General features: G+C 37.3%; 1 protein-coding gene across 7 annotated transcripts; it reads right to left on the bottom strand.

Annotated features, from left to right (window-relative positions):
* Nucleotides 1-14: 14 nt before the first annotated feature.
* On the bottom strand, nt 15-27,607 carry dzip1 (DAZ interacting zinc finger protein 1). Of its 7 annotated transcripts, none has more exons than XM_067458986.1 (19): nt 27,271-27,605; nt 26,306-26,425; nt 25,401-26,003; nt 18,705-18,789; nt 15,960-16,090; nt 15,717-15,875; nt 15,001-15,129; nt 14,862-14,924; nt 14,651-14,779; nt 14,333-14,381; nt 14,179-14,226; nt 10,604-10,663; nt 8,112-8,263; nt 7,821-8,007; nt 7,396-7,549; nt 5,607-5,920; nt 5,354-5,496; nt 751-925; nt 15-366 (listed from the first exon to the last, which is right to left on the bottom strand). In XM_067458986.1, the coding sequence occupies exons 2-19, from the start codon at nt 26,306-26,308 to the stop codon at nt 284-286; spliced, it is 2,667 nt and encodes an 888-aa protein (XP_067315087.1). In that variant the 5' UTR covers nt 26,309-26,425; nt 27,271-27,605; the 3' UTR covers nt 15-283. The 7 variants fall into 7 exon arrangements, with proteins under 7 accessions (XP_067315087.1, XP_067315086.1, XP_067315091.1 ...); XM_067458985.1 differs by having other exon boundaries at nt 27,317-27,604; XM_067458990.1 differs by having other exon boundaries at nt 26,268-26,425; nt 27,317-27,601.
* Between the last annotated feature and the right edge of the window lie 303 nt (nt 27,608-27,910).

The raw sequence follows: 27,910 nt of genomic DNA, 5'->3' as shown, positions 1-27,910 counted from the left end.
AAGAATCTTTGAAGTGTTATAAAAAGTGAATTTAATAAATCATTTAGCATATAAAGAATCAAAAGGCAATTATTTTAAAGTGCAATATCCCTTGGATGTTCCTTAGTTTTAGCTGTACTTATACCTTTATATTTCATATAAAGTACCTTTAACACTGTCAATAGGCTGTTTTGCACTGCTGTCCCTGAATAAACACTAAGCCTGAGCTACAACAGGTACTGGATATTACAATTATGAGGTTTATTAGCATGTGAATGTTTTGGTATTGCTCTGCTGTGTTTTATTATATCTCATCTGAATCGTCCCAGTCACTGACAGTCACTAAGCTGCTCTTGAGAGTGCTGCCGGTTCCCGCGTCTGTGAGGCCTGCAAAACACAAAGAAAGAAATCAGAAGATTAGCAACAGGTGTTGAGCAGGGTGACCTCTGCGGGGGCGGGGGCAATCACATTTCAGGTGGGGCCAGGGGTGTTCCCCCTCGGTAATTATCGGGTGTTGGCTAAATCGCCTCCGGTAGAAATTAGAAAATGCGTTCCCGGGGGCACTACGGTGCATTTAAAAAGGGCACTTTCACGATTAAAGGAGCAGGGACTCATGCCAATACCCAAAACCCCGTGCAACCCGAACATGGGGACATTTTTATCCCCCTGAAGAAAGTTTTTTTTGAAAATGTAAAAACTAAAACATTTTCAGTCTTATTTCAGTCTAATAACAAACTATTGAAAATATTTTCAGCTAACAATTCTATGTACCTGGCTTCTGCCCTTTGCCCGTCGATGAGCCCCACACACTAGTGCTGGTGTCCAGACTCTTGTCCAGGCTCTTCCTGATGACGGGCACGGGACATTGACTGGGCTTGGGTACAGTGGGCACATCCTCTAGAGAGGAGATATCCCAGTCATCATCATCATCATCTTCATCTGTGAACTGAAAGCAACAGAGCAGAAAAAAAACTTATATAATATATATATATATATATATATATATATATATATATATATATATATATATATAGATAAAACAAAATAATTTGGAAAGTAAGAAATTCAAAAATAGTAAGAAAAGCTGCTCATCCAAACTGATGTATAAGAAGTCATGTTCAGCACTACAGTCAAGCAAATACAGTGTTCCTAATGCCATTTTGAGGGTTTGTCACAATACCTTTCCTGTGCTGCCTGAAATGTTCAGCAGCTAAAATAACCCTCTCATTTAATCTACTGACTTATTTTTATATGGCCTTTTTATCTAAAGGATTGAAAACTAGGGTTTGTTTACAATAAAACAGTAAGTTCCAGCTCTAGAATCTGATTAGATGAGCCATATTGTAAGCTTTACAGAAATGCACCTGTGATCACAAACCATTTGAATTCTATATTAGTTCAAGACTGCACACTACCATTCACTGGTTTGGGGTTGGTACGGTTTGGTTTTTGTAAAGTTGATAAAATGATGTTATGACTTATGGCGTTTGCTCAGTGGCTGCTGTGACACTTGTTGCACACTATAGTAAGAGTAAAGCGTTTCTGCCAAGGGTAACGCAGATATGATGCAATTGACTCCCTCAGACGTCCCGGTTAAAATAGCAATTTTCTTACAATTTACAAATAGTTGGAAACATTTGGGATATTGTAAGAACTCAACTGAACAAGATATATAACACTGGCCTAGTGGTTTTTGGATATATTACTGCAAAAATACTACATAGTGCACCTTTAATATAGGCCCAATTTCACAAGAACAGGAAATGATGTCACCACTACGTAAAGTTAGTTCTGCTGCGGGTCTGCTCCCCCCCCCCCCCCCCCCCCCCAAAATATCAATTCATACCTTCTCTGTTTTATCTGTTTTCCAAGTTGCTTTTATATAATGTACAAAGACATTAATTTGTACTTTGTAGCAATACAAACTACCACTCAGACTGTGCTCAAATTTACCAAAGGGTTGTTTTTAATTCACAGCTGTATGTCACAGAAATATGTACTCAATAGCAATTCCCCTGATCACCCTATTATGAGCATCTATATAAAAAATATAGTTATATACATACATTTTAGATTAAACTAAGACATTTATTTCCAAAACCACATTGTATATGACATTTGTCACAGTCTTTGCATTAATCTTTAGTAAGCAAATCAACTATGAAATGTGCATCAGCTACAATAGTACTATTACTAATGTATTTTTAAATACTGTGAATATTTTGTCACTTTGAATTAGTTCTTAAATGCCGCTCTTAGCTGGAGCTTTGTTATCTCATAAATAAATCACAAAGACATTTCAAACATTTTCATGATTACATTTCTACAAAGACTTTTTCCCCAACTGGTTCTTGTTAGGCTCCGTCATCTCTGTTACTGGAAAAAAGTTTACCCAGTGCCGGCTGATCCGGAAGCCAAAAAGCTGGTGAAAGTGTGAAATTGGCCTATTGTGAAAAATTTAATATTTAAAAAAAAAAGTGTTATTTATTGTAATATATATTCAAATGTAATTTATTCCTTTGATCGAAGCTGTATTTTCAGCATCATTCCTCCAGTCTTCAGTATCACATGATCCCTTAGAAATCATTCTAATATGATGATTTGATGCTAAATAAACATTAATAATAACAAGAAATGTTAAACAGTCTATTTGATTAAAAGAAAAACAGCATTTATATAAATCTTTTGTAACAATATACATTTCTTTCCTTTCACTTTTGATCATTTTACAGCATCCTTGCTGAATAAAAGTATTAATTTCTTACTGAACTCAAACTTTTGAATGGTTTATCTACAATATTTCCTACAGTTATGATGAAGAGTTGAAGAGCAAAAATACTCAAAGGTCCCATGATGTGGATTTTTAAAATTATTTTGTTTCCTGAGGTACTTTTATTGTTAGTATGGTTTTTATATCATAGAATGTCCTAATTTAGAAATAAAAGGCATTATTCTATCCTGATTTTAGCCCTCTTGCCTATGCTCTGTTTGAAAGGGCGTGTCTGCTGTAGGGGTGACCCCTATTAGTCGAAGATTCGGTGCATCGATATGCAGGACCGGATTCGACCACGATCTCATGGTCGAATATTCGCGGGTGTTATGAAACGAGGATCATACCATTTTGGCAATATGGGTGTGCTCAATATTAGTGTAATAAAGACGTGTCGCGGCGCTGAGCGATCGCCCCTTTAAGGGCACTGAGCTTCGCACTGGACGCGCCGCGCCTTTAAAACTCGAACACATACACCAACGGCGGCATTCGACACCTGTCCGTGGCGATTAAATGCATATTTCCCTCAAATCGTGAATGTATATACTGATTTCACCCTGTAGGCCTACTACAAGATACACTCATCGCGCGCGGCGCGTAATGTTCATGTCAGCCTGGTGTGAGATACCTGAGACACGGCGCTGAGCTTCAGTCCGGTGTGCGTTGAGGTATTTTTTTAGGTTTATTTATCAAAATGTTCTTTTATATATTTGTGTGATGTTCTGTGTTTCGATCGCGGCTTTAACATGTTATGAGAGAACGGTTAACTTACGAATGTGTAGTGTATAGTTTTGATCACTTTATTAAAAGGGGTGGTTGTGTGCCGTGTGTAAAGTAAAATAAAAATAGTCTTAGCCTCCTGCTGACCAGTGTCCTGGTCTAAATACACAACTACCCAAATAAATACCCAACTAAATACCCCCCCAAGCCTAGGCGATTTACTATGCAGATATTGACTTGGGACTATATTATGGGGGCGCACAGGCGAAGCACTGCTACTTGGGCGCAGAGATATCACGCAACACATTGCGATCGCTCAACAGCCGGAGGACATGAGGATGAGAGCCGTGATATCTCTGCGCCCAAGTAGCAGTGCTTTTTTCGTATCACTTTTACTCAGGACATACTAGCTGGCTACATAGGACATAGGACAACATTCATTATGCTAAGCTAAGCTAGCGGTGACCCTGCCAAACTAAAGCAATGCATGCACTGAGACAAAAATGCATTTGCCCACATATCTAAATGTAGGAAAGAAGTTGAATAAGCCCTATTTCTAAAAACAGTGGAGTGTTCCTTTAAATGCGTATTCCATATGGAACCCCTCTTGAATACTTTTACAATTTTTTTTTACTATTATAGCTGTCGAGATTGACGAATCGAATTCTAGCATTATTTTTAGATCTTTTCCCATCACAAGGAAGGCTGCAGTGATCTACGTAGTCGCACTCAAGCCCTGTCTGTCTAGACCAGGGGTCTCAAACACTCAGATGATATTTTGTGGACCTCTACTTGACATTAAAGCTTGGTGTTAGTGCGGCCCACGAGTTGTTCTGAAAAGCACCGCTTTGCTGAGTCGTTGTGTGTGCTGCGCTTGCTGCCTCACTTCGTATGTGTGTGTGTGTGTATGAGAGAGTTAGCTCAGTCATCCCTCATGCAGTATAATTGGTTGGCACCGCGTGATTGACAGGAACAGAATAGGGACTTTAAGCAACAGCCACTGATGGAACGGCAACGGCGTTTTGGCGTTCTATTGCGCATGCGCGACTTTAACTGCTACTTCGTGACGTTCTACTGTAACCGTCTACTACGGGAGAACAGCTGATTTGCCGTAGTCATTAATACGTGACAGATTAGATAAGTAAATATAGTTATGTGGCATTTTAATTGTATCTGTTTATAATTTAATGCCAAAAGCAACCATTCCCTTGCTTTTTAAATTAAATGTTTCTTTATATTTGGTCAAATTATGTTAAATGAACCATTACGCCGTCTCTTTATTGTTGCTTAGTGATTTTTGCGTTCTTTGGCTACGGCAGTTAAACGTTTACTTCCGGTCGCTGTTGCCGTTCCATCAGTGGCTGTTGCTTAAAGTCCCTATTTTGAGGCTGATCAGACAGGCGAAATTAATGTGGTCTTATACCGCTCAAATGGCCAATCAAAGTAGGCAGGGTTTACATTCTCTCTTGGCTCCTGCAGTCTTCACACACACACACACACACACACACACACGTTAATCTATTGCTTAATGCAGCTGCGGAGAGAACTTCTTTCTGTTGAAATCACAAAACTAAATGCACACACATAAATGCACAAAAAAATGCTACGTGTCCATGCTCTTAATATACAATCATTGATGAACATCTTTGATTTTAATGAAGAAGAAAAAAACTATATGAGAGAGGATTAGAACTCAGAACATTTGAGACGGTTTACTAAAAGTCTACCACTACATATTTATTCACTCATGTGAAGAATCGACTATTAGGGGTCACCCCTACTAGCTACACATCAGAAATCACTGATCACAGGCATTAATGAACACTGTTACTCACTGTTTGGTACTGTCATCCATATCGTAAAAGTCTGTTTGTCAGATCTCACCTTTAGTTCTTTCTTTGCATCTTGCTTTGTATTTTTGACAGCTGTTGGCTTTTCCAGGAATGTATTAACGCCCCCTGCTGGTTTCTTTGGGCCTCGCGTTGCCAGCTGTTTTTCAAGGCTTTTGCCAATAGCTTTGACATTACCTACAGAAAACACACACACACACACACAATACAATACAAATATACTACAAATTTGTAACGTGTGTTGTTTCCAATACAATACAACACCTGACATTAGAAGCGAGTCTTACTGTGAGTAATATTCTCCACATTTCCATTCTGGTCGGTGTGTTTGTGCAGCTGTGAGAGGTTGATCTCCTTCATCTCACTGCCGTCAGTCCACTCGCTGTCGCTCTCACTCAGAGCGGTCACGTCCGTGCTGATCACGGGAGCAGCAGAGCGCACAGCAGGAGTGTGAGGGGTCGAGCGTTGCTGTGTTTTAGCAGTCTGGGCTTTGACTGTGGGTCTGTTGACCAGGACAGATTTCTTCTGTGTTTGAGGGGCTTCTTCCTCAGATGTCTCCTCTTCCTCAGACGAGTCTTCATCAGAGCTGAACGGAGGGGTTCTGCAAGCGAGATATAATATTTACATGTTCAGACAACACAGAAAAAGCAACTCACAATACTGATAAAGAGTGATAACATAACGGGACGATACATCTCCCGCCTATCGTCACTTTCAATCTTGCTAAACATTCTTTGTCTGACATGTTCCTGGGCATCGAGAGGATTTTACCTCATGGAAGAGGCAGAGATAGAGACAAGAAATTGCTGCAAAGGGAGGCATTTTGGATTTTTGAACTCAAATCTCTATTTCCTGATGGCATGAAAGAAGAACTTGAACTTTCCTTTTTTTGTAATCTTCTACATTCAATGTTGTTTTCATTTCTTTGAATGTATATGTCATGTAGTTTGTGGTGTTTATTGCTTTTCAGACTCTTTTGCAGTGAAACTTGTGATAATCAATTGTGATTGGTGTTAATTGGTGATTGTGATAATTGGAATAAGCTGATGGCTTTTAATTGCTTGTCCTTCTAGAAAAAGGGTGATTGTTTGATGTATTTTGCGCATTGAGGATAGCAACCTGCTGAAACGGTTGCTTATGCTCCTGTGTTTTTAACTCACCTGCACTTTGCACTTTATTGCAGTATGCAATTGATAAAAATAAATGTTATAGTTTCCTAGGATTTTAGTTTTTTTGGATTCAGTGTGCGGTCAGCCATTTCTTCAGTTCTACTTCTGTAATGTGACACCTATCTGAATGAAACTTGATTGTGAGTGTAATTGTCAACTACTTTTCAAAATTTAAATATAAAAAAGATTAAACATTTGTTAAATAAAATAAAAATAAAATATTGAAAAAGCATACATTTATGCAATGGGAGCATTTTTACCTTAAATTCTAAAACTAAAATTGAAATAAATAAATAAAAACTAATAGAAATGACAAAAACAACAAAATTACTGTAACTTTTACTAAAAATAAAATAAAAATATTAATAAATTCTATATTAAATTATTATTAGCAGCTAAATTATTTAAGGGTGGTTCCGTGTTTTTTTCTAGGCTTGGTTGTGTTTATGGAGCGCCGTTTTTTTCTTATATTTTACCTTTTATATTTTACTGGGGCAGTGTTTATGTTAATAGCAAGGGTTTATGGTGTCACCAACCCGGGAAGAAGCTCGTTGTAGTCCAAACCGGACGTTTCTGTAGACAATAAACTGCCGTAACTTTAAAAGACAATATCTCTGTTTGCATTGAACTTTCAGCGCTGTTACTTTGCAGATACTGTTTATGTTCAAGCAGCAACATTCAGTAACAAACTAACGTTTAAAAACTATATTCAGTTTAAAAACTAAAGTTAAAAAAGTGAAATTGCATGCAACCACCCCTTCAATAGCTGCCCGACCAGCTTTGGATATGTCGGATTATAAAAACAAAACAATAAAAACCTAATAATAATGTGCATTATAAGACAAATAGATTTATTTTATTTCAAATTTGAAGTAATTTATCTGTAATTAAAACCTTAACACTGTACCTGTGATGCTGAAGTGGTGTGGAGGTCTTGGGCAGTGTGCTGGTTCTGCTACGTGGGACGGGTTGTGGGGTTTGCTGGTGTTTGGGAGCGGGACCTGACACCACACGAGTTACTGTAGATGGGAAACTGCTGGATCTGGGTCTGGACTGAAACACTGCAAGAGAACAAGAAAAAAGCTGCATCCTAACTGAGACAAGTGATCCAAGTGAGAAACAAAACATTGACTTAAATACAAAGCTTTAATACCCATGTTAATATTAGAAGAGCGGAGTGGAGAGACCTAAGCTGGAAGGACTGGGTGCGAAGCAATGAAGGGAGGCGTGTGTTTGTTTGGGTTGATTTCAAATATCAACAATGTTTCATATTGCTTACTGCACCTTCAATGCCTTGTTCTCAGCCTTGAAACCGCAAAGCCAAATCCTGACCTTGTTCATGTTGTTTGGCCTTGGCTGGCTGCTCCGTGTTTCTCTCCTTCACTCTCTGCTCTAGTTTATGGTTGATCTCTTTCTGCACCCTCCGATACGCTGGATCCTCTTCCTGTCTCTTCTGACGATCAGTGATAATCTTGGCCATGGCGCTTTTATACACCCCTTTAGAGAGACCACTGACTCCCTGAACAACACCAGAGACATTAAGGTTATTCAGTGCTATGTCTGCTCAACTGCACTCCAACTGTGACATAAAGGAAACATTTTTCCATGCAGTTTGACACTCACTACCTGGACGTCTAAGCTCTGCAGTCTATCATCAAGGTTCTGCTGAGCTGCCAGACGCATGTCTCTCCTCAAACCCGGGTTCTTCAACAGCTCCTGCACTTCCTGCTGCCACGACCGGCTCTCCGTGTGGCTTTCAGAGATGCTAGAGGAATCTGAAAATATAAGATGAATGATCATTGAAACATGTTGGATGGCAAAAGTTCTGGAATAAACTTTCTATCATTCTACAATTGCCGTGGTAGATGCTGCCTCTTGTAAAAAAAAACATTTTAACTTTAACTTCCACATAACTGCTCTATAATGAAGTTGCATAGAGACTAAGTTAAAATTATGTATATACACATTACCGTTCAAAAGTTTGAGGTCAGTAAAAATATTTGATGCTTTTGAAAGAAGTATGTTTTGCTCACCAAGGCTGCATTTATTTGATCCAAATAAAGTAAAAACAGGAATATTTTGAATTATTATTACTTTTTACACTCACCTAAAGGATTAATGGGAACACCTGTTCAATGTCTCATTAATGTAATTATATAATCAACCAATCACATGGCAGTTGCTTCAATGCATTTAGGGGTGTGGTCCGGGTCAAGACAATCTCCTGAACTCCAAACTGACTGTCAGAAGGTGAAAGAAAGGTGATTTAAGCAATTTTGAGCGTGGCATGGTTGTTGGTGCCAGACGGGCCGGTCTGAGTATTTCACAATCTCAGGGAAAAACATCAAGTATGTGGCAGTCCTGTGGGCGAAAATGCTAGAAAATGCTAATGATGCTAGAGGTCAGAGGAGAATGGGTCGACTGATTCAAGCTGATAGAAGAGCAACTTTGACTGAAAAAACCACTCGTTACAACCGAGGGTATGCAGCAAAGCATTTGTGAAGCCACAACCTTGAGGCAGATGGGCTACAACATCAGAAGACCCCACCGGGTACCACTCATCTCCACTACAAATAGGAAAAAGAGGCTACGATTTGCATGAGCTCACCAAAATTGGACAGTTGAAGACTGTAAAAATGTTGCCTGGTCTGATGAGTCTCGATTTCTGTTGAGACATTCAGATGTTACAGTCCGCGTAAACCGAATGAGAACATGGATCCATCATGCCTTGTTACCACTGTGGAGGCTGGTGGTGGTGGTGTAATGGTGTTGGGGATGTTTTATTGGCACACTTTAGGCCCCTTAGTGCCAATTGGGCATTGTTTAAATGCCACGGGCTACCTGAGCATTGTTTCTGACCATGTCAATCCCTTTATGACCACCATGTACCTATCCTCTGATGGCTACTTCCAGCAGGATAATGCACCATGTCACAAAGCTCGAATCATTTAAAATTGTTTTTTTGAACATGACAATGAGTTCACTGTGCTAAAATGGCCCCACAGTCACCAGATCTCAACCCAATAGAGCATCTTTGGGATGTGGTGGAACGGGAGCTTCGTGCCCTGGATGTGCATCCCACAAATCTCCATCAACTGCAAGATGCTATCCTATCAATACGGGCCAACATTTCAAAAGAATGCTTTCAGCACCTTGTTGAACCAACCCTTGTTGAGCCACGTAGAATTAAGGCAGTTCTGAAGGCAAAAGGGGGTCAAACACAGTATTAGTATGGTGTTCCTTTAGGTGAGTGTATAATATCTGATTTCTATTGTCATATATTTTAAAATGGAATTTATTCCTGTGATACCAAAGCTGTATTTACAGTATCATTACTGTAGTCTTGAGTGTCATATAATCCTTCAGAAATCTAATATGATTATTTGCTGCTCAAGAAACATTTATTATTATAAATGTTGAAAACAGTCACGCTGCTTTTCAGTATTTTTTGTTGAATAGAAAGTACAAAAGAATGGCAGTTATTTGAAATCTTTTAAAATGCCTTTACTTCCACTTTTGATTCATTTAAAGTGACCTTGCTGAATAAAAGTATTAATTGCTTTAAAAAAAATCATACTAACCACAAACTTTTAAATGGTTAAGTATATACATTTATAATTGTATTATTAAAAAGCTTTTGTCACCTGACCACGTCAGATGTTAATATTATCTGCAAATAGAGCTTTTCTTTATTTATGAAAAAGATAATTATTTTTAAATATTTTTTAAAATAATTTAATCTGAAAACAGAAAAGAAGACATGCAAAAATTGAAATGAAAAAGTAGAACTGAAAAAAACAACTAATGCCACTGCACTGTATGTTTTATATTTTTCAAAAAGATAAACAACAGAGAACGGCAAACATTTAAAACACATGTTCTTGTTCATTTCCTGTATCTCTACATTGACATTCACTTTCTCTTGCTCTAAGCTGTCCAATGATTACATGCATGCTGGAACATCTGTGCTTACAGTGGAGACAGATCTTCCAGCTCATGCCTTTAGTTTGCTGGAGACAGAAGCTCAGACTGAACACGCAGACCTAAGCGACAGATCCATGCAGACAGGATGCGAGCATGCCACAGACGACTACACTCAATCACTACTGCTTTACCTTTATCCTCCTCAGACAGCTCCACTATAGGATCCAGTTTATGGACTGAGTTGGACTGCTCTAATAGGACAACGCAAAGAGTGCAAGGGTTACGGAAGGACCGAGGCATATTCAAATCTAAACCCTTGACCTAAACATCTCATTTTGCACTGACATTACCCATACTGTCCCCATTAAATCAGTTGTGGCCATTAATGCATGTACAAAAAGACAAATGCTGCATCTCAATTTGCATACTGTCCATCATAAATAGTATTCAAAATTAGAATCAGTGCATCTCAAAATCAAATCGTAGTATCCTTTTTTCTGTTAGAATCCAAAGTGCAGATCCGTACACACTCTAATGGCTAATATTGCATACAATCTATTGAACAATGGATTAGAATAGAACTACAAACACTAATGAAAATGTGTTAAAAAACTACAAACACGGCGGATGTATGAAACCGACGGTTAAGTAGAGAGGTTTAGATTAAGCTGTTTGGGTGATTAATAATTAGTATCTAACCTGACAAAAATACATGTATTCAATGTTATCCACATAATAATTAATCTGCAAAAGCATTGTGAACTTTTGTAAAGATACATTTGGTCATTAAAACAGATCCACCTGAAAGACCCACGACTGGCAGATCAACGTGCTCCTACATTTCTCTCCGGTAGGAAATTAAATGTGGGGGATGTTAACTGTGACAAATGATCGACAAGGCAGTTTAAACCGTGATGGTATATGCACATAACTTAGCATCAGAAATGTAAATTTAGGGCATAGCATAAGTAGACGAACTGGGACGCAGCATATAGTTAACCTTAAGCAGATATACACCAGCATACAGTTAACCTTAAGCAGATATACACTACTGTTCAAAAATAATTTAAAAAAGGGATTAATACTTTTATGTACAAAGGATGCATTACATTAATCAAATGTGACAGTAAACACATTTATAATGTTACAAAATAGTTATATTTAATACATTTGTGTTCTTTTGAACTTTCTATTTATCAAAGAATCCTGAAAAAATTGCAAAATTCATTCATGCAAAAAAGGAGATAATTTTAAAGAAATTTTAAAATGTAATCATTTCACAATATTATTGTTTTTACTGTATTTTTGATCAAATTAATGCAGCTTTGGTGAGCATTATTGATTTCTTTCTTGCCAATCCCAAACTTTTGAACGGTAGTATTGCATTAGGTCTGAACCTTGTCCTAACTAGTCATGACATGAAGTTTGTCAAGTAATTTTTTTTGCTCTCACTGACAGTGAATTGCTGAATAAACAATAAAGCCAATCAGAATATTTAAAGGGGCTATATGTAGAATTCAGAAACCCTTGTTATAAGCGACACCAGTGCCCGTTATGTGAACTGCAGCCACCAACTTATTTGCTTATGTTCACACTTGTAGACACGCACGTAACGCACGAGAGACTTAAAGCAATTCAGTTTCCTGATATACTCATGGAGAAGTTGTTTTTCGAACATCCTGATGCTGTACACGCTGCTGACAGCGCCAATTGAATGAATGTGTAAATATGCGCTATCCTCTCAATAACAAAATAAAAACACAACAAAAATATCACAACAAAGCATCTGATCATAGTGATGTGGATATGTTTACACTAGCTCTGCAATCCACCAACATGATGTCAACAGAAGAAGCAATTAAAATTACGCCATTATGATAATTTGATTTTAATGTATATCTGTGACTATAAACTATATATAGATCTGGCTATGTGGGACTATATTTTGATTTAATCAGTTTTCTTTGCATGACATTACAGTACAGAATAGCTCTTTCAGCATCATCCTGAACATAAACATTTGTCTCATGTTATTGCATAAAAGCACATGTAAACATAACATCCTTTTGATTCTACATGAAAAGTCCTTTACATGAAAAAAATGCTTTTGTAGACAACTTAGGGATGGTTTCGTTTTTTGTTTTTTTAAGTTTCATCAAGTTGTTGGCAATAATAAAAAGCTATTAATACATGAAAATTCTTACATAAAGCCAGTGGTGGAGGAAGTACTGAATCTCAGTACTTAAGTAAAAGTACAAGTAACCAGAAATATATTTACTTTAGTAAAAGTATAAGTACTACAACGACAACCCTACTTAAGTAAAAAGTTAAAAGTACCTGATTTTAAATGTACTTTAAGTATTAAAAGTAAAAGTACTTGCATAAAAATGTATTCTCTTAATGTCTAATTCTAATAATTAAAAAGAAGAAAACAGTATGAGCGGTGGCATTTTAATTGAGTTAGTTTTGGGTTAATGTAATTGTTCTTACCATCTGTTGCCTAGTTTACATTCTGACTTACAATTCTGGTTATCTGCAAAGTTAAATGTCATTTTTCTGAAGCAGCATTCTCATCAGCTTTGATGTATTTAAATCTTCATATTTATGATATTTTTACCTTTTATAAAGGACATTTTCCCCTAATCTTATTAAATATAAGCTTTGCTTCAGCTTTCCCTTTATATTCTTACATTTAATTAATAAATTAAATTAGAATAAGATACAATAGGGTTGTTACCAATCAAATTAAATAATAAACACTAAAAAATTACAATTGCACTAAATACTGCTATGAGATTGTTTTAACTAAAAAAAGTTAACTAAACCACCAGTAGATGGCGGCAGGTGAATCCTTATGAGAGAGTCATTGAGTCGATTCGTTCAAACGGCTGATTCGTTCATAAATGAGGCAGTCGTTTATGAATAGGGCATTGAATCTTTGATTCAGTAACGCACTGTTGCTGTGCAATACGTTATGGTTCGGATGTGGAAATCTGATCTTGGAAATATTTTCGCTGCTGAAACAGAACAAAAGCAATAAACCAATCAATAAAATGAAGTCAAATGAAATCAGTGTCACATTTTCTGTCGTGATGGTATTCAGGAAAACTACACTCGTTGGTCGTGTCATGTGATGTTTTTTTTTAACTGTTATAAAATATAAAAACTAAACATTTTGAATTTTTAATGCAGTATGTTACTGAGTTTCTTTGTGTGAGCGGGGCTGATTTGTTTCCATTTCTCCTCGAGAGGCTGCGCAAGCCTCAACAGCGCAACCGTCAATTCATTAGCCTATAACGTAGCCTACATTATATATTATTTTCCGGACAAGCCTTAATCTCAAGCCCTGAAACTGATCAGAAAATGTAACGAAAATGTAACGAAACGTTGTAGAAATGTAGTGGAGTAGAAAGTATAATAATTGCTGCAAAATGTAACGAAGTAAAAGTAAAAAGTATGCACTATTTATTCTACTTAAGTAAAGTACAGATACGTGAAAAATGTACTTAAGTAAAGTAAAGAAGTATTTGTACTTCGTTACATTCCACCACTGCATAAAGCTTATTTAATGTTTAAAATACAGCCTGATGCCATGACCGGGGCTACCTGGCAAGACTACATGAAGGGGGAAAAAAGCAATAACAAAGCTGGATGTAGATCCTCAGCTCAATAAGCCTGACATTACAATGTGCAACACCACTGATAGTTGCAGTTGAGATTATGATTATCTGGACATTGTCTAGCAAAATGTTATGCAGGGACTTACCGCTGACCACTACTTTAGCTTTAGTCTCTGGAGCCGGGGGAGCAACCACTGAAACAAAAATTCATTTAGATTCAAATTAGGAAGTTAACTCATTACTGATATATTAAAAGGTTATTTTAAGTTTATCTAAAAATACTGTATAATATTTACATACCCTCGTGCTGTACTGTTATTGTTGGCGGCTTTGACGAGATCTGTTTCATCTGCCATATAAACATAACCGCATGTTATTTGCTATAACAAAAAAACAGCTCCACGTTATCTGAGCACTGTTAAATTTAAATTGAAAACCTGCATAATAACAAGCTGACAATATAATCAGTGTGATGATGATAATTGTTTAAACGTCCGGATATGTTCCCACATGTACACTCCTTTAGTTCAAACCTAAAGATTACGCTGTGGGCTGCTGCGCTAATACAGGATATCCTGAACAATCGAGCCTCTTCCTGTACTGAACTACAGTACTGACCTGCTTGTTTTGGGAGGCAATAATCTGCTGCTGCTCCTGCAGCCTGTGGCTCAGTTCCTGCACCTGTCTCCGCGATTCCTCCCTGCCTTCTGACACAGCAGAGTGCAGTTTGAACAGCTCCTCCTGAAGCTGATGGAGACATAACGGATATGCGCTGTTGTATGGAGCTATTTCCATGTTTAAAAAGCTGTATGACACCTGTGACACTTACCAGGTTTTTTTCACTGTCATGGTGCTCCTTTATTTGTTGCATTTTCCCTGTCCATTTCACCTCCTGAGTAAAGAAAAATATCAACTTTATAACTACAGCGATATCCATTCCAGACCATCTTGCATGTCGCATTTCTTACTTGTTTGTGGAGTTTTTGTTGAAGTTTAACAACTTCCTGCCAGTGTTCATTGCTGGTTGATGTACTGGGCTGTGGTGGTAACGGCTGCATGCTTTCCTGAATATTTTTCTGCTGCAATTTTAGCAATTCCTTAGGAGAGAAAAGTAAACATATTAATGCCATTTCAGCATAATATCACACCACATAATATCGATACTTTTTACAGCTTTTGACTTATTTGATGCATATATTATATACTTTATAATTATGTTATTGTTATATTACATTACATTATATTATTGATTTGGAACACATAAGGTTGAGAAAATAATGACCAGGGTTATTATAATGAACTAAAATCAAAAACCAAATTATTCAAAAAAAAATTATGTAAATTGGCATAAAGCTTAATAAATAAATACAATATCTGTTGAAAAATTAGAAAATGTTGCTTAGGCAATAAACTGAAATAAGTTTAAGCACTAAAATTATTAACTGGAAATAAATAAAAACTCAAACAATTGAAATAAAAATAAATTAAACCTAAATAGCAATATTTAAAAATAAATAATAAAATGACAAAAGCACTTAACAAAATTAATCAAAATTAAACTAAAATTAACATGAAAAGTAAATATAAATATAAAAAAACTAATTCAAAATGTTAACAACACTATAATAAAACTAAAATAAAAAATAATTAACACTGATGATGATTAACAAGCTTAAAAACATACGTTTTCCAGGTTTCTGTTCTTTTGATGCATTGAATCCATGTCCCGTTGACAAGCTTGCTTGATTTCATCAATTTTGCTGTTCATCCGCATTTTCTCATCCTCCTTCCATATTTCCAGTTGTCGCTTAAACTCCTCCTGCCTTTGGATGAGTTCTTTCTCCTGGAGAAAATAGAGAATGAAACACTAATTTTAAGTAACAAAATATTCTATTAAAAACATGGTGTCTCTTTTGTCTTTTCTGACCTGTTTAGCAGTGTAGTCTTTCTGCTGTGTCTCCATTTGGGATGTGACCAGGGTCAACTGCTCTTGTAGTTTGTTGATCTCATCTTGTAACTTCACAGTGTGAATTTTTTTCTGATTATCTGTCATCAGTTCTAGAAAATATCAGATTCTTGAATCACCCTTGTGAAAAAGAAGTGAATTGCATTAAATGTGAACTTCTAATGTACTTTAGAGGACTGCAATCCTGTGGTCGTGCAGATTGTGGTGCGGGACAAGTTTTGAATTGCTGAGTGTGGGCGCAAGAGGAAAGATACTGACTGTGCACAGGAAGCGGGAGAAACAAACTGCTTGTGGGCTTGCTCAAAATATAATCATCTAATAATAACAGCACTAACAAACTGTCACTGGAGATCTTAAGAGCTCTGTGTGTGGAAATTGGAAAACAATAGCCTATAGGCCCCGTTTACACCTGGTATTAATATCCGTTTTGGTCGATTGGATCACAAGTAGACAAGAGAGACATATACCCATTTACACCTGGTGTTTTGGTCTCTTTTGTCCCTTTAGACCACTTCTGTCCTGATATCTTCAAGGGGAGGGTCTAATGTATGGGCTTTTTCAGATCTTTCGATTGCCGGAAAAAACCCACAGAGAGCATCAGCTTTCGTTTCTGCTCTGATAGCCATAAGACCAGCTGAACACTGTGAGTGTGTGAAATCAGAGAACATTGTGCTTGGTACGTTTCTTGTCGTAAAAATAAACTTGTGTCTTCAGACGACAAAGTTTAAATCCCGCCTGGCTAGCGCACAATCCTGTCAAATGCGTTTTCGTCTAACTCTGGAAGTGTTCAAAGAAGTTCAAAACATTGTAGACCCCATGTACACCTCTATTTAGTGTCGTCCACTTGTAATCCAAAAAAAAACACATCTTAAAGGGTTAGTTCACCCAAAAATGAAAATTCAGTCATTGATTACTATCATGCCGTTTCAACACCCGTACGACCACCGTTCATCTTCGTAAAAAAAAGGAAGATATTTTTGTTGCCTCTATTGGTCACAATGTCATTTCCTCTCTCAAGACAAATAAAAGATACTAAAGACGTCGTTACAAAGTCTCACTACAGCGGTTCTACAATAATTTTATGAAGTGATGAGAACAGTTTTTGAAAAACTAAATAATGACTTATATAGTGATGGCTGATTTCAAAACATAGCTTCCTGAAGCCTCGGAGCTTAATGAATCAGTGAATCGATTCAGGACTCGGATTGAGTGTCAAATACAGCTGATTCGATACACTGATTCATAATGGTTCTAAGCTTTACACTGCTGTTTTAAAATCGGCCAGCACTAACTAAGTCGTTATTTAGTTGTTTTTTTTTTTGCGCACAAAAACTAATCTCGTCGTTTGATAAAATTATTGTAGAACCACTGTAGTGAGATGGGCTTTGTAATGACGTCTTTAGTGCCGTTGGCTTTGTAATGGGCTTTGTAATGACGTCTTTAGTGCCGTTGACGTCTTTAGACGTTTTATGGGTCTTTAGAGAGGAAATTACATTGTGGCCAATGGAGGCATTTCTGAGCCATCGAATTTCAACAAAAAATATCTTCTTCATTTGTGTTCCGAAGATGAACGAAGGTCTTACGGGTGTCGAATGACACAATAAGTAATTAAAGGGTTAGTTCACCCAAAATTTCAAAACCAAATTCATAAAGTCGTAGTTTTTGTTATTTTTGGACCAAAATGTATTTTCGATGCTTCAAGAGATTCTAACTAACTAACTGATGTCACAGATGGACTACTTTGATGATGTTTTTATTCCCTTTCTGGACATGGACAGTAAAGTGTGCATAAACTTGGTTATGCTCTCGGACTTAATATAAAATATCTTAAAATGTGTTCCGAAGATGAAAAGAGGTCTTACGGGTGTGGAACGACATTAGGGTGAGTCACTAATGACATCAATTTAATTTTTGGGTGAACTAACCCTTTAAAGCTACACTGTGTAACTTTTTTAGTTTATTCTTAGCTAAAAAAAACTTAGTTCTTTCAAAAATATATGTGCTCATTAATGTATATTTACTTCCTTCAAGGTATAAAGTATTCTCGTAAGTTTATAATATGTCATTGAAAATACATACGGGTGAGGGGTTCGGATGCTGGTCGCCATGTTGCTCCTCCATCTTGAAAGTACATTAGCCAAAGAGGAACATACCCATAAATTCAAGCTTCGCCTTTCGCGTTTTAACACTCGATGGCACCGTTTAGAATGTGAAGAGGGGGATTGCCATGTTAATCTTGGACTAAATCGCCCACCGTAGGAGTTAAAATAAAATCAGAATTGAGAGGAACAGAAACTAATATTCACTGGATGGTCATATACCTTTTCACCACTAGATGGGGGAAAATGTCACACAGTGTAGCTTTAATGACAGAATTTTCATTTTTGGGTGAACTGACCCTTTAATACAGGTGTAAACAGGGCCTTAGACTCTGGGACAATAAAGAATCTAACCAGACCGGCACTAAAAAATTCAAGTAAAACTTTTCCTATGAGTTTTTGTTGGCGGAAACAGGGCAAAACGTGAAAAGGTTTTGTGCAGGACCAGGATTTTAGTTCATTGCTTTTAATTTAAATTTAAACTATAATACATTTTCACTGAATTACAATTAACATGCATCATTTTGAACAAATTTATTCTTTTACAGTGTTAATTCTGTTATAAGTACTCTTTTTAAAAGTATGCTTAACAAACACTGTCACTCACTGATGTCAAACTCTGTTGGATGTCTGCGCTGCATGTGACTTTGCAGGAAAGAGGCATTCATGAAGACTTTCTCACAATGTTGGCACTGGAAAAAACAAAACAAAATCAATTACATGATATCCAATCTGTGAGAAGCACAAATACTGATAACTTTTTCTTAAATGGCTTGCTTCTGCTTGTGTTCCATTGAAAAAAATAAAGTCATATGGGTCTTGGAAGAAATGTGAGAGTGAGTAAATGATGGCAGACTTTTTATGTTTGGATGATCTAATTTCTTTAATGACAGTCGAGCTAAGCAGCTGGAAAAACGCAAATGTGCCTGGGAGGATCATTGCTGAAGGTCAAAGTGAACACGAGCCCCGCTCAGGTGACGAGCAGGTGTCGGTGCAGTTCAACACAGCTGTCACTCACACTCCACTCATAATGATACCAAGAGACAATGTGGGCGCGTTGCCATGGAAACACCGGGTGGTGCAGGGTTGATGTTACATCTTATCCCCGCTCTACCTCTCGCTCCGATTCACAGATATGCAGAAAATCCACAACACTGCACATCTCACCGCACATTTAGCAGCCAAAACACCCGTCTGGTACTCTCATTCAAATTTAACCAGACTGCCACTGATACCCATCAAAAACACATGCTCTGGATTTGAATTTTTTCCCGTCTCTGTAAAACATCCACTGTGACATAATTGCATTGCTGCACTGACATAACTTCCCAAATCAACTGTGAAATGCAATTATGTTTTTAGGATCCAGGCAAACAGGGATTTGTTGGTCAATCTGCAGTCTCAGCAGGATTTGTATTACAGAACCAGAGGAACCTCAAGAAAATGCTCGAGTCCCATTTCACCCCAAAGTCAAAAGACAAAAGTAAGGCTATTTAAAGTTTTTGCAAGATTTTTTCAAAGAAGCCTTGGGAGAAACCTGGCTCAGTTGGGTTGCCAGTTCTCCTCAGGCCAACTAACGAACAAACAGTGTATGATTATGATTCAGGCAGCATTTACAGGTCAGAAGTCAGATTGGATCGGACATTCAGAATATTTAAAATAGAGATCACGATTCTCCCATGATAAACGAAATACGAACATGATCCGAATAAACAACAAAAAAAAATAACATGTAATTTACTAGAGGTTATGTATGACTAAATATTATAATTAAAAATATTTAATTAATTTGATTTTTTTATCGGACTCACTCATAAATTATTTTTCATTAATGGCCAAATCAGCGTTTTTGAACAAATCTGTCTCAATGACTCGCCCCCCTACACCCTTGAATAGGTTGTTTGCACGTGACATCACTGCTGAGGCGAGAAATGCAGATGGAGGGCAGGAAGCGATTTTCAACATAGGAATCACCAACACAAACTCAAAATGCTTATGTTTAGTGTGGTTTATTGTTGCTCAAACCAATCCAATTGAGAAACCACATCGTTTACGTAACTTTTATCACTTTTTTTACTTTAAAATGTGTCGCCTTTAATGGAATTTTGCGTCTGCTGATACTCAATAGGGATAACTTACCGGCTTACCTTTGTTTTTGACTATATTTACATTCGTTTTATTGCAATTATATTGTATTGCATTGCATGTTCATTTGATGTTTTCACTGATGTTTTGAAGAATTTGGTTCACAATGTTGATCTGGTTATCTTGAAAACAATGTCACTCGCCGCTGCTTCAGCCATCATTACATGATTGTAGAATAAAAATGGGTTCAATAAGCTGACAGAAGTCCATCTATTTCTTTTTTGGAAATGTATAAATGTAACTAAAGCTTATTGTTGTCATTGTAAATATTCAGTTTCCCATATGGCCACGCAGGAGAATCGGAGATGGTCACATTTAGCGAACAGACATTGGCACTGTATTGTTTTTTTTCAACAAATTATAACCAAAATCATGGAAGCTTGTGAATAGCTTTGAAGTGACTGTGGGTAAGTTTTGTTAATTCACAAGCCGAGTGAGAATTATATTTGCAAATGTAAATGTTCCTGAAACCAAACAAAATACAGAACTTTCAAAAGCAATGCGATTACTTCACGGTGTGAGCTCATATGGCAATTCTCAGTGCAGCCCAAATGACCAACAATGGTGACATTTTTCACAATTACGAGTCGACAAAAAATCAAAACAACCTTAACTCACTAGCAGAAAGGCAGCGCGATATAAACAAACCAGACCAGAACTCAACACGGCGTAACGGCTGCTTCACATTCTCTATATCAACTGTCTAGATTGCCAAGTCTTCCAGTTCAGTAGAAACACATCGTGACACGAGTGTATCGTTACACCCATATTGTTTATATAAAAATTTTTCCCAGTATGTCTGTGATCATTTGAATCATTTTAATGTTTTATACCTATACATTACATGTCATGCTCTCTCTGGGTCAGCCAAATTTAAATGTGATCTCAAGTTTAAATAGACATAAAATTGGGTGGATGTTTCAATCGAGATCACAATCTTGTAATTATTCGGTGTGCAGCTCTACTGGACAGGATGATTATTATTAAGGTATTTGTTGAGTGAAAATTGGGGGGAAATGTACTTAAATATAATAATTGTCACAAAAAATGTTTTGTTAAATAACATTTGTACAATTTTTGCATTAATTCTACTATATTTCTCTCCTTAATTCTCATAGCATAATGGAAAAAAAAAACATCTTATTCTCAGTACCCTAATCCAAAAAAACTAGACATTTAATATTATGCATATACTATATTACAGTAACCAAAGAAGAAAATAAAAAATGTCATTATAATATCAATGCAAAACAATAGTAACTAAAAAGCTCAATTCAACACAACTTCAAATATTTTGATTTTGGGGGGAAATGTGACAGATGCATCTATGTTTTTGTAACCGCTTCACTGCTCTCAGATGAAATCTCTTTATGATCCTGAATTAAACAGTAAACCATGAGCAGCACTTTCGATTTTGCTGTTAAGCGCCTATGCTTCTCCTAGCAACCACATGAAACACCAGGTGTTGCCTTGGCAACAGCTGGCCACAATCAGGAACGACAGTTACATGATTACAAATGAGCAAACATCTGATATAGCCATGAGGCAAAGACTGAAACATAAATCAGAGATTTCTCAAATTACAGTAATGCAGCATGCCGTTTTATTTCAATGAAGAGATGAGAGAGAGGGGGTGATGGGGGATGGGCGCTTTCATTTGTTTCCTCCACTTAAGGCTCTTTTATAAGTGGAGTACAAGTCATCGTCACCGGCTGACACCATCTGCTCTGTTCGCCAAATCCCGAATGCAGTGTCCAAAAAACAGCGTCTGGTGATTAGCTAATCCTGTCCCAGCCTGCTTGTCCTGATTATGGACTTAAAAGTGTTGACAACACTTAACTTAGGATGCAAACTAATTTGCATATATCCACTGGATACAAAAGGCACATATTACCCCCCAAGCGATGGGAAAGTACTATTAATTAAACCATTAAATCAAATTGAAGTTTTCGTTGCTTTTAGTCCATGTCTGTTCTCCAGGTTAATATACTCCTAAAGTCAGCAAAATGTACTTTTTGGCAGATATAGACATTTAAACTTACAGTGCACCAAAATAAAAACCTTTTAACTCATTGTAATACACCTTTTCCCCAATAAAATTAAAGACTGTTGGCTACTTTTAAAAAAATGGATACGCCCATCAATATGTCCCACCCCAATTTCCTGTTTCCTTAGGACATACAGAACCATTCAAATGTTTGAGTTTTCCTTCTTTTGTTTTAAATGGCTGCTTTTTTGAAGTTACAGTAAAAGCATAAAGGATTTCTATTTCAGCATTTTTAACATTAATAATAAAAATGTTACCTAAGCAACACCAAATCATCGTATAAGAATGTTTTCTGAAGGATCATGTGACACTGAAGACTGTAATGTCTGTAATCATGTTGAAATATTCAGCTTTACCATCACAGGAATAAATTACCTTTTAACATATATTAAAATAGAAAACAGTCATTTTAAATTTTAATAATTTTTTCACAGTATAATCATTTGAACAAATAAATGCATGTGTGATGAGAATAAGAATAAGAATAAGAGAAAGAATAAATTATTTTAAAAAAATATTTAAAACTCTAAAACGGAATAAAATAAAAACATTAAAAATTAAAGCTGCGAGCAGCATTTAGCGGGGTTCAAGCCATTTAAGGTCTTTAAGCATTTGACACCTTTTGCATGAAAGGTTTTTAAGCACTGAATGAATTTGAGAGATATCAGGTGAAATGAAGTGATAAACTGACAAAATGTGATTTTAAATATTATAATAGTGACTTTATAAAGTCTAAATATGAATTGATCAGGAGAGTGCAGAGAATCATACTGCTGTGGTTTGGTTCTGATCAGGCAAAAAACCTAGGACTAGTTTAGAGGCAAAGTTGTTCAGTATGAGAAGATCTATCATAATATATGCATATTATGTGGCTGTTTTAACCCCACCTGATTACAGAGATGGAAAATACCATTTACAGGCAATTCACCACAGGGAATACATGGTTTTCAAAGCTTTTTAACACTTATAGCGCCCCCTATACTCCGATCTCCATAAAACATTGCATGTGTCTTCAACATGTTATGCCACATATACCCAACAATTTTCGTGAAGTTTTGAGTTTCCTCTTAGGATTTATAGGCTTTTGAGTGTATTTTGCCACGCCTCTTTTCTAAATGGCTCTGTTATAGCCATCCAAATGCAAGAAATCAACTTTTTTTTGATAATTATTGATCTAGAGAGTCCAGAGAATTGTCCTAGACTGGTTTGGTTCTGATTGCGCAAAAAACCAGGGACTAGTTCGCAAAAGTAGGTTTTTAATATTATTGCAAATATTTATTTAACAATTTGATTGACCGAAATGGTTCTAGAGGCAAAGTTGTTCAACATGAGGAGATCTATCATATGATATGCATATTTTGCCGATGTGTGCAACACCACGTGATTGCAGAGCCATAAAACTCGTTAGCGCCAACTAGTGGCCGATTTCTTTCAAAATTCTTACAGACCTCTAGGACCATGAGTCAAACATGCCTACTGAGTTTCGTTCTGGTCGACCTCCGTTAACCCTGTCTAATAGGTGCTCAAATTTCATTGGCCGATGGTGGCCATGTTTTTTTAGATACGCCAATGTTCTCATAGACAGACATGGTACCTTGGGCCAAGACACTGCTTACCAATTTTCAAGTCAATCAGACTAGCGGTCGCGTGGTTATAGCCCTTTTTGTGTTTTTTCCATGTTATAGCGCCACCAAGTGGCCAATCGTCGCGATTTTTTTATCGTGACCAAAAACTGAGCCCATAAACATGTGTACCAAGTTTGGTGAAGATATCTCATTTCTTGCTGGAGTTATAGCCTCTTTAGTAAAAAAGGCTCCGCCTTAAATGTACATTTCCACGCCCCTTTTCGTTCATGAGACAAAATTTCAACTTTTTTTTGATAATTATTGATATTCAGACTAGACAGAACATTTTGGCACTAGTTTGGTTCCGATATGTCAAAAATCCAGGGACTAGTTCGCAAAAGTAGGTTTTTGACAAAATTCAAAATGGCGGAAAAATTTGCATACCGGAAATGAAATCGGAGATATACGTTTTGTTCGACAAGGTCTCAGTTTTCCAATGATATAAGACACTTGAGTGTGGACCAAACGGTTTAGGAGTTATGAGCCCTTTTGCGGTTTTGGTTGCTGTAGCGCCACCTATTGGCCAATCTGGCTCATAATTTGATAACCTCTCCTCGATTTTTGGACTACCTATTGACAAAGTTTGAAGTCTCTAGCTCTTACGGTTTGGTCTGCACGATGAGTTTTACGGCAGAATAATAATAATAAAAATCAGTACAATTACAATAGGGTTTCAGCACTTCGTGCTTGAACCCCTAATTTATACAGAAGTATATTTTGACATGAAAGGAAACTGTACTTTTCAAGCTAATTAATGTGATCTCTGACTAAAACTAGAGATGGATTATAACAGTCTGGGGAGGGTGACTATTTTTTTCCAGATGTATTGCTTATATCCATATTTTTAGTTCTGCTATTTTTAGCGGCAATGCTCTAATTAGCATGATGATTGTTTGATTGATTGTTGCTTTATTTTTTATTTCAGTTTGTTTGGGTAATTTTGTAATTTGTATTATTTTTGACATTTTGTATATTTTTATTTAGTTTTAATTATTTGCAAATCATGATTAATCATATCTAACATAAACGTTTGTAAGTATATGTGTGTGTGTGTGTGTGTGTGTGTATATATATATATATATATACACACACAAACACATACACAGACGCACACACACACACATGAACTTTTGTGTTAAATGCGGTTAATAAGACCTATTTAATTTATTTTAATTTCCATGTTAGTCATTTTAGTACTTTTTGTGTCTAATTTCCATTTCAGTATATTTAATCTGTTTAATTTCAAATGAATGAAAACGATTTTTTATAAGTTTTAGTTAAAAAATAGGAGAGCAGGAGAGCATGCAAAGAGAATTAATTCAGCTCCTTCACGCCATCAAACCGTGAGAAAAGCACACGGTAAATTCCCTGAGGTCAGTGAACAGTGAGACTGGGCTAGAAGCAGAGTCTGGCTTTGGGGGGAGGTGACAGCGACAATGAAAATGCTAATACACTCATTCACACTCCACCATGGGGCTGTACAGACCTTGTGATAATTGGCACCGATCCCTGCGCTGAACATGGCTTGCTGAGAGGCTATGATCTTCTTCCTCTGCTTCAGTTCCTCCTTTAACGTCTTGGCATCCTGGCTTTTTTTCTGCAGCTGGATGAGGAGTTGCTCCCTTTCCCGTGCCTCCGTCAGCAGCCTCTCCTCGGCCGCCTGCAGACTGGCACTGAGGCAATCCTGGGAGTGCAGCAGGTACTCCACAGTGAGCTGGGCCAACCGGAAGAGCTTGATCAGGGCCGGGTCCACAGGGCTCTGACAGCGGTGGCAGCGCTCGCCCTCCACGCTGCAGAAAGTCACCGCATTGATGTGCTCCTGTAAAGCATGGAAATCCAGTTCACAGGCCACTCGGTCCACATCCACGGCATTGATCCGACGCCAATCCACATTCTCACGCCGGGCTCTGAACTTGAAGGGCGGGGGAATGCTGGTGCTGGTGGTGGACATGGTGTATGCGGCCGGTCTGCTCTGGCTGCCGGATGAGGGCTGACTCTGAGGAGAGCTCAGTAGAGACGGGATCCCTGCTGAGGAATGAGTTCCCGGGGGATCTGGCGGGTATGGGTAGTAAACGTTGTCATAAAATGGCTGAAGGGGAAACAAAAAGCTAGGTGAAATTTACAAGAGAGGAGAAACACAATCCAGCTACATAACATTTCATTCATAAACAAGCTTGTTTCTCAAGGTCACATAAAAAATAAAAAAAACATTCCTGATCGATCCCACCACTACAAGCTAATCCTAACCAGCTAACAGCAACAACACAGGTCCACATGCCTATACGAGCGTTCATTAAAAGCAAGAATAAAATAATGAAATCGTAGACATATATATATTTAAAATAAATTCCACCTTATTTTGCAGCTTCGTGGTGTCTGTTGTCTCCTTACCATCTTGCGGTTTTTGTGAAGTCTTGATGAATGATCAGAGCGGCGCGCGGCACAGCAGTATCAGCGCGTCCTGTACGTTTCTATGGAAACAAGAGCGCGCGTCCCACTTTGCACAGCACACTGCACGAGAACAGAGAGGAGGAAAGAGCACGTGCGTGTTAAAGGTGTTTAGGGGTGTTCCTGTTTATTTGTCACCCAAGACAGATCGTTATTATTATGTATTAGTTCATGAAATTATGAATAGTCCTTATGTAAAATTATATACTACAATTTTATTTTTTTTAAATATTCATCAGCGACATACAATTACATATCAAGTGTTTATTTTGTGTGCGTGTGTGATTATTTGTGACTATTTAAAAATAGCTAAATATTTAAATGTACTATAATGGCATTGTTTATTTATCTAAGGATAGAATAAAAGACACTAAAACAAATACCACGCGCAATACACTACATGTTATTAATATTTAAATAATTGATCACAATTTTTCCCTATTACAAGTACAACAATGTATGAATTGCGTTAATGGAAACTTGGGGTTTAAATGTCATGGAAATAATGTCACAATACGTTTGCCTTTATGGAAAATATAAAATATATATTTTTTACTCTTTTCGTTTGCTCTTAAAGTGAAATGTGACCTGGACATGCTCTTGATTTAACGTACCCAGAAAATTAAAGCAATTTTCTGTGACACAGACTGAACTCGACCGTCTCTCTCAGCATTTCATCAGCCTTCTTCTCAGATTACTAACTACTGCCCCCTCAAAACATCTCAAGTTGGGACAAGCTCAGTTAAGAACAAAAGAGGGGCGCGAGCATAAAAACGGCACAGAGCGCGTTCTTCAACCTGAAGAAAAAGTCTCAAGTTTTAAACGAAAACACGCATAAAAATAACAAGAAGTTTATTTACAGACATTTTCAAAGGAAACTAAAGAGTTTTGGCGACTCGCTCACTTACCCATCGGCCGCAGAGTAACGGGAAGGACAGATGCAATGGCTCTTACCTCTCGACCAAGAAGTTTTAGCAAAGAGTCCATGCAGAAGTACGTCCGGTCCTGTCCATCCGAAAATCCGCTTCACCTCAGCGCTGTGAATCAAACAAACTCCACACAGTTGTGGGAATTCTGGTAAAGTGTTACACGAGCAGAAGCAAGCCCAACAAACGATTCCCCCAAAACGGAGAGATTCAGAGGTCCGTGACGTCACAGCACATTCCTGGCGCGAGCCTCATCTCATCTCTGGGGCTCGAGGAGGGGGAAGGGCGGGCGAAGATTTGAAGGAGTCCCACAGGGAACATCCACAGGACCGAGAACAAGATACATTGTAATCTGAATTGACAATTGGGCTTTTATTTTATGCTATATAATAATACACATCCAGAAATATGTTCAGGCACAATTCATCAACACCTTGTTATTTACATAACAAGTAGCCTAATGTTAACCTCCTAAGACCCAGATAATTTTTTCCTTTTTCTTCTTCATGTCATTACATTGTTTAGACTAGAGCATAAAAACAAATGGGAAAAACATTTTGGAAAATTATATTTTATTCATATGTTATTCTATGTCCTCATAAGTGGACATCGGCTCTCAGTT

This window comes from Pseudorasbora parva, chromosome 12 (assembly GCF_024679245.1).
Source record: "Pseudorasbora parva isolate DD20220531a chromosome 12, ASM2467924v1, whole genome shotgun sequence".
Taxonomy (NCBI): domain Eukaryota; kingdom Metazoa; phylum Chordata; class Actinopteri; order Cypriniformes; family Gobionidae; genus Pseudorasbora; species Pseudorasbora parva.
The sequence above is the reverse complement of the archived record's forward strand: the minus strand, read 5'-3'. Positions and strand labels throughout refer to the sequence as shown.